General features: G+C 39.0%; 2 protein-coding genes across 5 annotated transcripts; one reads left to right on the top strand and one right to left on the bottom strand.

The window, feature by feature from the left end:
- Nucleotides 1-1,694: 1,694 nt before the first annotated feature.
- Nucleotides 1,695-5,543, bottom strand: LOC138059860 (uncharacterized). Its single transcript, XM_068905502.1, has 3 exons — nt 5,334-5,543; nt 4,279-4,653; nt 1,695-2,114 (listed from the first exon to the last, which is right to left on the bottom strand). Exons 1-3 carry the CDS (start codon nt 5,428-5,430, stop codon nt 2,050-2,052), a joined length of 537 nt encoding a protein of 178 aa, XP_068761603.1. The 5' UTR covers nt 5,431-5,543; the 3' UTR covers nt 1,695-2,049.
- A 1,106-nt stretch (nt 5,544-6,649) lies between these two features.
- LOC138059864 (uncharacterized) lies at nt 6,650-9,134 on the top strand. 4 transcript variants are annotated; one of them, XM_068905510.1, is made up of 4 exons: nt 6,650-6,765; nt 7,446-7,570; nt 7,669-7,799; nt 8,754-9,134. In XM_068905510.1, the coding sequence occupies exons 2-4, from the start codon at nt 7,465-7,467 to the stop codon at nt 8,964-8,966; spliced, it is 450 nt and encodes a 149-aa protein (XP_068761611.1). In that variant the 5' UTR covers nt 6,650-6,765; nt 7,446-7,464; the 3' UTR covers nt 8,967-9,134. The 4 variants fall into 4 exon arrangements, with proteins under 4 accessions (XP_068761611.1, XP_068761609.1, XP_068761608.1 ...); XM_068905508.1 differs by lacking the exon at nt 6,650-6,765 and adding an exon at nt 6,773-6,876; XM_068905507.1 differs by lacking the exon at nt 6,650-6,765 and adding an exon at nt 6,929-7,105.
- Nucleotides 9,135-10,110: the final 976 nt, after the last annotated feature.

Here is a 10,110-nt window from a genome sequence, read left to right as displayed (position 1 = left end):
ATCAAAACATGGATGTCCAATATCAAAGATGTTTGCTGTAAACTAGCATGATATTAGTCACATACATGGATGGGTGGACGTACGTACGGACGGACGGTCGATTACCCCATGGCCTTCGTGCGCGGAGCTCCGCTATGAGTACGGTTCTCCGCTATTATCTTAAGGCAATAACTCTGATGGTACTACCTTTCGTCCTCTGGCCTTGCATACGGCCGAGGACTCTGAAATTTGAATTGGCCAATCAGCATTCAGCAGACTAGAAAAACTTTACTGTCCCGACGTCACAGCAATTGTGTGCTCTCTTATTGGTTAGATGCAAATTACTGAAACAATTGCAGTTGATCTTCGATATCGACATTCAGTTCTATCGATTTTCTCTTTCTAACTTCTTATGGTGAATATTTGCAATAATATGGATTGGATCAATAGAGCGGATTTAAAAATTTTATTCAAGGTGAACAGAGATAGTTACGGACTTATCCGGAGGAGGAAGACTTCGACAGGACTCGACTTCGAAGGAGTTCGTTCTTTTTTTTTTGCGATCTGCGGAAAGGGTAGTTCCACGAGTTCTTCAACATTTTTGAGGTATTTTTTGTATGATTTCCATAGGGTTCCATGGAAAGTAAAGAACGACAACAATAACAAAGCCGTCGCCATCTTGAGTTAGAGTGAGCTTTCGTTCTGAGTCCTCGCACGTCCAGCTCGGACCGCGCAGGGTTGCACAGGAACAGAAAGCGTAACAGCACAACTAAACAGCGTAGCAGAACAACTGAACAGCGTAACAGAACAACTGAATTGCATAACGGAACACAGGTAGCAATTGGGAAAGAAGTACAGACGAAGTAAAATTGACTTTGAACGCCAAACTGCAGTTCCAAAATAAACCAGTAGAGCGGCAAAACTGGAAGCGCGATACGAAGCTCGACCATCGTAACAGGAAGGCAAAATGTAATATTAGAATGGAGTAATGCAATTTGTAACTATAAAATGGCGTATTTCAACCTCGTAATAACGAACTTGCGAGTCATAAAAAATAGAACAAATTGCGTAATAAGATAGCAGCGCAGTCTCATTGCAAAATCGAACTGCGGAATAGCAAAACTGAATTTTGACCCTGATCACCCCTCATATTCTCGCGCCGTAAGTATTTGTAAATTTTGCATAGAGAAATTGTTACGCAGTCTGTAAAATGAAGGTACTTATGTCAACCAGTAATAGCCTTGGAAAACGAGTTGTTAACTTTGCATTCATTTATTTGTTTACCTTAATTTCGTTTTTTGTAATAAAAGCGTGAACAAGCGAAGAAATAACTCATGTTTTAAGATATTCAGGGGCACCCAACGACCAATTTGTTGTAAAATAAATTATTGTACCCCAGTTAATGAAAATAAATGTTATTAAGGCATTTTCGGGTGTTTTTCAGTGTTGCTGGGAAAACATTATCTGTTCCTTTTTCCCAGCAAGACACATAAGAAATTTCCTAGCCAGCTAGATAAAATTGGTTGGCTTCCCAGCCAGGAATACCGCGCACTTTTAAATCCCTCGATCCAAAACGACCGAACAAAATTAAAGCGACAAAACCGGGACAAAACAGGTTTTTTCCGCAAGCGCAATCACTCTGACCAGCCTCGTATGTTTGTGACTATTCTCTGGGAGAGGGAAGGGGTTTTTTTATTTTTTTTTATTTTTATTTAGTCGTACTCGGGTTGAAATGCTAAAAAAAGTCAGTAATTCCCAGGCAAGGCCTCTATCAATAACAAAATTTCCCAGCCAGCCCATCGAAACACCTGTATTTTTGCCAGCCAGCAAGATTCCTTTGGGGAACAGATAATGTGAGGAACAGATTCGTTGGGTGCCCCTGGATATTTTAACTAACCCTAATGCACTGCTGGGTATAACGCAAATCTTCGCTTATCTATGAATACAATTTTAGCTTTTAATTATGTTAGTAATGTTTGTGCTACTTCGTTTGACAATAAGAAGAACCAAATGGTGGCAGGCTGTTGTACCAAATATACCGAACAGTCCGAGAAGATTTTAATTTGACACTTAAAACTTGGTCATCACATTTCCTTGACGGCTTTGCATTCCATCTTTCTTTAATGACCTCTGACCTGAATAATTAATTTCAAAAGAACAAAAAGATATGGGTTACGATATTTCAAACATTTTAGGACTCCTTTTACTCGAAAAGACTGAATTAAGGAAAAAGGTTCTTATCCCTTCCGCTGACGTGATCGTAACTGAAATTGATAAACTGGAACGAAGCTTCTGTTGTAGTTTTCGTTGATATGTCTTCGACAATAGGGCCGTTTATATGAGAGAAAATAAGCCGCTTCTTACTGTGGCCGTGGCGTACATGATACGCGAAAGGAACTATTTATACGAGTATAAACTCCCCGGCCAGGATAAGCCGCGGCTTGAGAAAGCCGTGAGCGTAGATTTTGTACCATTTAAACGGGGTGTTCGCATCTTATGTAAGCCGCGGCCAGAGTAAGCCGCGGCTTATTTTCTCTCGTATAAACGACCCTAATATCGCTTACATTGCATGTGCTCGTTTTTCAATTACGGGATCTTGCAGAATCCAGCTGCGCAGAGGGTGTAACATATTAAGGTATCCGGAAGTTGTGTCAAGCTATTGCGTCATCATTCTTGTACCGAAGATGCTTAGCGAATAAAGTGTGGTGTTGTTTATTGCCTCAACCTATATCCTTGCTAATACGTTGTATAGGGGTTCCACCGTTACTTTGCCAGCAGGTACCAAGTCTTTAATTTACACTAAATCGTATTCGCTCACATCATGCCAGCCGCTTCCCTCGGCCGGGGAAGAAAAATGGTAACTCACTTCCATCGGTTGCAAGAACCTATCCTTTGCAACGTTACGTCGATGGCACGAAGCTTTAGGATTGATTGAAATTATGTGATATTTCCGTTGCAAAGTCATATTCCTACAAATATTTCAACAAATGCAACTCTTGATGTATGTTGTTTAACGTGTAATGCACCAGTGGGAATGATGGGCGAAAGAAAAACGGAAGTCGTAGGTTGGAATCCCCCCAAACAATAAGAATTCGTCATATGTATAAGTATAATTAACTTATTTTCATTTAATTTTAAGAAATAACCGTATTTATAGTCCCATCATTACACATTGCCAGGGAATGTCCACCAGGATGGGGCCTATGGGACCTATGGGACCCTAAGGACCCGCGTTACATTTCAACCAATTAGAGGCCAAACCAAAGACGAACGCAACTTGTCCGGAAATCTTTTGAATCGCTTGGAGCTTAGCTTTAAGGCACTCAGGATTAGGCCTGTTTCTCCAAAGCTCTGAGAACCTTTCGAGATCGAAAAGCAATTCGAGAAACTGAGATCTGCTTATGTACATTTCACCAGTAAATGTAAAATATAAAACGTTAAGATAAAGGCTGTTAAAATTATCAGTCTAAACGTTTTCGATCAGTTTGATCATCATCATCTCATGATGATCAAACTAATTGAAAACGTTTAGACTCATAATAATCATCATCATCTCATGATGATCAAACTGATCGAAAACGTTTAGACTCATGATTTTGGCAGCCTTTACCTTAAAGTTTTATATTTTAAGATCTGCGTATTCCAAAAAACAAAAAGGTCTTTAAACATGTTTTCAAGACCAGAGAAACCAAGACAAATTAGAAGGTTTCATGACTTCATGACTTTCTTTGAAAATGCAAAGCGTTTTATATGACCCGAAATACAACCAAAAAGTTACGGAACTTTCGAGAAGCACCGCCTAGATTCCGCTGATCACTTCGAGAGAAATGTATATAATGTATATTTAAAGTGCGGGCTATAGACGAAAGGTAGAAGTGACCTCGCACTTAACTGGGCAATTAAAGACATTAAAAAACACCTAAAACATTCAGGTGACTCTAACGGGGGAGCAGGTCAATTTGTTGGAGTTCAGTTATTTGTTGTTATCCAACTTTTCGGTTGCCGTTGTGCTGGAATAAACGAAAAGGGGTGGAGAAATCCTCTCTTCAGCTACCCCAGAGTCGTGCAAACCTCTTGATTTGCTGGCCTTTATATGCATTAACTCGCACTTCGGGTGGGAATATTAAATAAACAAATAAATTGTTGTAACTTAACTTTTTGAACTTCCCTAACGCTATTGTCGACTTCGATTCAATGAGACATATCGTTTCCGTAAAAAGAGAATAACAGGTAATCGCATCGTAATGGAAGTATACCACACAATAAAGAACGACAAAAAGTTCTGTTAGAGTTACTTACGGCTGGCGACTGTGATGTACAACTCATCATACGTGCATCCCACTTGACTAACAGCCTGGCACAAGTACTTTCCTTGATCTCGAGGCCGTATATTAATCAAGGACAGAGTGCAAGTTTTAATTTTGGCGGTCGTTTCGTCGCAATTCGAGACTTCAAACAACGAAGAGTTGACAAACCAGTTAATCAGGTACGGTTGTAAGTAGGTGCCATAGTACCGTAACGGGAATGAGTTGGCTGGTTCGCTTGCTGTGCAAGTCAGTGAGATATTTGAATCCTTTTGAACCAATACTTCCTTGCGAAAAGGAATTGGATTTTGGGAATGATGAGCTTGATCAAGATCCGTGACGAATAAGTCGACATTTGGACCAAGTGAATCTGTTACGAAAAGTAACCAATAGGACGTTAGAAAAGGCATTCAGGAAACTCGAATGACGCAGTTGTGAGAAAACTCGCCTCGCACCGATGTGTGCTGGGTTCCATTCCCAAACCGCGTCACAAATCGGTTGAGTTTGTTGGTTTTTTACTCCGGTCTTATAGGTTTTATGCCGGTTTTCCCCTCTGTGACTTTTGTAGAGTGTCAATCCCCAATTAGTACCCCATCGCCAAAAAAACACAGTTGACAATTCAATATAGGTCATTATTATTATAAAGGGGTTGATATTTGTATACAGTAGAAAATATCAGCAGTGATCTAGAATCTGACCAGCAATGTTGGGTATGACTACCCTTATAGATGTAGTCAAATGACATCCCATCGACGATTAACATTAAGTTTTTTTTCGGGTATTTGTGTTTTAGCAAAGCCTCTTTCGTGTTTGAGTGAGGAATTTTGTTTACTTAATTTTTTCCCAATAAAATCTAGAAAAGCACCTTCTATTTAGCCAGATTTTAGGCGTCGTCCCATATTTTTTGAAGGCATTTTGTTAGAGTAAAGATCATGTATACTAGGAAATGTACATCACGGTCTCTGTACAAAAATTATATGAACTGACTTCTACTCGACAATTGAAGAGAAAAAAACACGAAGACAAAGACAAAAAGAAAAACTCACTTACTGGCATCACTCGCCTTTCCACATATTTGACCCCAGGCAGCCGTTGCACTGGACATAAACACCACAATCATTAAAAAGGAAGGAAACGTAGATCTCATTTTGGAAAAAGACTACAGATGAAGTTTTTTTCCCCTCTTCAAAGAGTAATATATCTGGATGAGGACAACTGAGTGGTAAGACCAGACCCTTTTATGAAAGGAGTTAATTCCATATACGGGGCATGTGACCTCATCGTTTTTTCACGAAAGACGAAATTGAAAATGCTTGCAAAACGAGCGAGATTTGTACATGTGATGCACGTTTGGTCTAACGTCAGAGTTAACTACCGAAAGCAGCCATTTTTTTTTTCAAATTTCACGGATAAACAGACAAACTCCCTAATGTGCATGTACGTGGCGTGTGACCTCATCGTTTTTTCACGAAAGACGAAATTGAAAATGCCTGCAAAACGAGCGAGATTTGTACATGTGATGCACCTTTGGTCTAACGTCAGAGTTAACTACCGAAAGCAGCCATTTTTTTTCAAATTTCACGGATAAACAGACAAACTCCCTGATGTGCATGTACGGGGCATGTGACCTCATCGTTTTTTCACGAAAGACGAAATTGAAAATGCCTGCAAAACGAGCGAGATTTGTATATGTGACGCACATTTGCTCTAACGTCAGAGTTATCTACCGAAAGCAGGCTTTTTTTTTTCAATTTTCACGGATAAACAGACAAACTCCCTAATGTGCTCTAGTGATTTAATTTCCCGCGAGGATCTGGTTTCTTCTTCTTTTGTCGCTTATAAAATGCTTACACAAACGAACAAAAGAACCTTTGAAATATTGATTGTGACATTCTCTTATATATGACGAAAGATGAATGTAGAGATCTCAGAGAAGACTCGCTGCCGACTTCATATCTGTGTATCTGTGTTTTCTTTTTCAAAAACAAGTACACTCAGGTCAGACAGTTTCGCTGTTAATGCTGTTTTCTCTGGAGTGTTTTTTGGTGCACAAATGAATGACGTCTTGTAGTAGGTTTTCAAATCTTTGAAAACTGCAAGCAAGTGTTAGAAAGGGAAATGTTCGAGATTTTTCTCTGACGGCGTACAATCTGAAACGAGCTGAAACATTACCCCAACGAAAACAGAGTTCCGCAATTATCCTGAGAAATTGAGATTAACAGCAATTTTTCATTTTCCTAGAAAAGTGAAATGCAATCTGAAAATCGTACGAATCAGGTAGAAGAAAAGGAAAAATTTTGAATTTTAAAAATTTATAAAAATTAGTTTTTGTGTTTTGGTTTTTTATATTTTTCATTAATGGACAGTTGCACTGACTTGTTTCACTTTTTAAGGTCCAAAACTTTTGATCTTTTTTAAGCGTTTCATCGATTCGAAATGCTGAGCCTAATGTCCTCAGAGACCAAAACTTAGGAAAAGCCAGGTAAAAAATATAGCTTGAAAGGTTTACCATGCGTTTTGCTGTCACATGATCTAAGGGAAGAAGCACAATGAAACACCATCCAAATGACGGTATCCATTAACAAGTAGAAAGGTACACCAATTTAGCTCCACGTGATGTGTCCTTTTTTCCGTTACATTTTTAAAGTGTTGTGCAGTTCTTAAAATATTCCGGTTTATTCTGTATAAAATGACTGGATCAAGTGGTTCTGTCAAATTTTACAAGACAAAGAGCGTCCTTGCGCCTCGAGCTCAATTTCTCTGGTAATCAAATTTGAGTTTTGGAAAGGTATTTTCACTTATCATTCCGCAGTATATACAAGGTAATTTTAAAAGCGTAAAAAGTTCGTTTTTACCTCGGCAGGATTGGCAATTTTAACTGGTATCATTTTAAAACTAACGTTTACTGAAATACGGCTAGTTCAATCATCGAACCTTTGATAAGAGATCCTTTTCGTCTAAAAGTTACGGTTCTTTAGAAAGAGTTGCATGATTGACAATCAAATTGTTTGAGCGAGTTGTGATATAAAAGTTTCACCTCACTACTGAATATGCTAGTGTTTTAATGAGGGGCGTTAGGATGTCTTATCCAGTCTGCATCTGTTGTTATATCTTAATGCCCACCCTATTTGTTTTATTCAGTAGAACCATTTGTATCTACAGGAAAATAATTATTGTCACTATGAGGGATAATGAAAAATACCTCATCTGGTCGATGGTAAGCGGAAAATTCATGACCTTCGATGGCGAGTCACTTAGCTCAAGTGGGACAGGAGAAGGAGAATTAAGTAAGTTGAATACTGTTTTATGTAGGGCAAGAAAGAACGACATGTCTGGGAAAGGTTAGGGGCTTCTTTTAACATTTCTGACATTCTACATTATTCAGGCAAAATTACTTCAAAGCGGGACACTAAAGCCACTGAAATAGTGAATTCTTTTCACTTGACTTTCCAAAGGAAAAATGGCTCAAAATATGCGATTTCCGCTGACTACAACGAAGACGCGGTGTCAGTTAAGGTTAGTAAAGATAGAAATCGATTGAAAATCTTATTTTACTTAACAACGCAAGCTCTTTGTAACGATTGAAGTAGCTTCAGTGATAAACCGGTAATATCGAAAAGCATCACAACATTGTGTATATGCATCTGTGGATCATGCACACTGGATAGCTTAAATGACCTTTGGTGCCTTATTTGATTGGGAAACTTTTAATCAACCAAAGGAACAAGCCGCGCCAATAGCAAGACGCGCTGAGTTCAATAACGCCGTGGACTTCGGCCGAAGCATGTAAACGTTCAATTATTTCCACACTTCATTGGCAAACAATTCGCCCGTGTGAAAGAATCCGGAATCCTGCATCTAGCAAATCTGAGCTTTAGGAATCCGAAATCCTGAGCGTGGAATCCGGAATCCACGGATTTCGATGGAATCAAGGATCCATTTCGAAAGAACCCGTGAGTTTGGAATCCGAAATCCACAACTCGGGATTCGAGATGCACTATTCGGGATCATGGACTGGGATCTGGAATCCGCAGGCCACCTGAAGGGTGGTGTCGTATCTCATTAAACGGGCTTCACTGTAGGTCAAAAAACAACAGAACCAACAAAGAAAGCACAGAAAACAATAGGAAGAACGACAGTTCTTAAGTCAATAAAAAAAAAAAGGATAAGAACTGACAAACGACAAACGTTAGACCGAAATTTGCGTTTTACCAAATATCGAAAAAACTTGTTTGATGATAACTAATTTCTTGGCTGGTAGTAACATATATATCAAGTAACCTTTCAAAACAAAGAAAAAAGACAAGTTAGCAGAAGAGAATCAGTTTCATATTTCTATGACAAGCATCGATTTGCCGTTTTCATTTCATGTAAACCTAGCCACTATGGTAGTGAAGTTCCGATTTTTTTCAGAAATAAAGGAAGAAATGTGAAGGTCTTTTTGTTTTTGCTCTTTTTTTTCTCCAACAGGAGCTGACAGATGTATCCCCAAATGCTACCGTAGCCTTTGTTCCTCAGTTATTCGGCGGAGGACCTTTTAGCGCCCTGATACTTAAGACGGAATCATCAAGTACCACCACCACCAAGTGCATTGCATCTAATAGGAGTGGGACTTTGACCTTGAAAAAGTTTGACGGATTCAGTCCCCATCCGGATACTTTATTTATCATCACGGAAGCTTAGATGACGCGCTTTTTTAAAAGGAGTTGTGTACTCTCCGTGAGGTAGCATAATTTCAGTTTGTAGCAGACTTAAAACTGTAGCACCACGGCTGTGGTATAAATTAATATCATTTCTGGTAGAAAAACATGCTGAAGTTAACTAAAAGTATGTCAAATCAGTGTCTCTCCCCATAGTCTGTAGTCTGTGTTGAGTTGAAGTTGTCAATTACTGCCACCATTTATTTGTTATAATGGTGGCTGATATTGTTGTTGATATGTGGGCAATAGAATTAAGAGTTAAAGAGTGCAAGGTAAAAATTGAGTTTTACAGGTTAAATAAGTAACCGTGGTGCTCCCAAAAAATCACGTTCTGGCCGTGCATTCCTTCCTTGGCGCATAACCACATTCCTCGCACCGCGACCACAATTCCTCGCGTTTCGAAGAAAATGTGATAATTATTCTCCCGATTTAAAATTAAAGCTGGCTCGTTCGTTTGCTTCACGATCACTACTCACTGCGGCAACAATCAACCCAAAACACCAACTTTTTGTTCAGACAGTACATTATTTTAAAAATTATGTCGCCGCTCACTTGCTTCGTACACTCAGCAGCAATTATCATAACTGAATAATATTCCGACTGACTTATCCTTTCTTTTACTCTCCTTATCTACTTCCATGTCTAAATCACGCTGCAAGTACAAGGGTTGATAATACGCCGGCATCAATCCCGAGAATGCCACGTCTAACATCGTTCTACGAGATGAACGGGAGAAAGCACTTTCAGTCATTTCCTTAACTCTATTTTCCAAAATCATTGTCTGTTGTCTGTCGTTTCCTTTGCTCGCTTTTTCTCCCATTCAATTTAGTTTCTCATCAAGATATTCCCAATTAAATGGACTCTGAAACTCTGAAAAGAAAAACAAACAGATGGATTTTGACAAAGGTAAGAAACTTCCTCCAATATCTCATCTATATATATATATATGCTTGAGAAAAACCCTAGGGGCAATCCCCCTCCAAAATGGGATCTTTTGATAATTTTATTTACTTAGTCCCCTGCACCTGGAATCCTTCACTGCCTACTCTAATCTTAACTTTCGTTTTTGTTCTTTATAACAGCTTACCTGCCGCAAACGACGTGAATGTATGCAAATTAAAAAAAAA

This window comes from Montipora capricornis, chromosome 8, assembly GCF_036669925.1.
Source record: "Montipora capricornis isolate CH-2021 chromosome 8, ASM3666992v2, whole genome shotgun sequence".
Taxonomy (NCBI): domain Eukaryota; kingdom Metazoa; phylum Cnidaria; class Anthozoa; order Scleractinia; family Acroporidae; genus Montipora; species Montipora capricornis.
The sequence above is the reverse complement of the archived record's forward strand: the minus strand, read 5'-3'. Positions and strand labels throughout refer to the sequence as shown.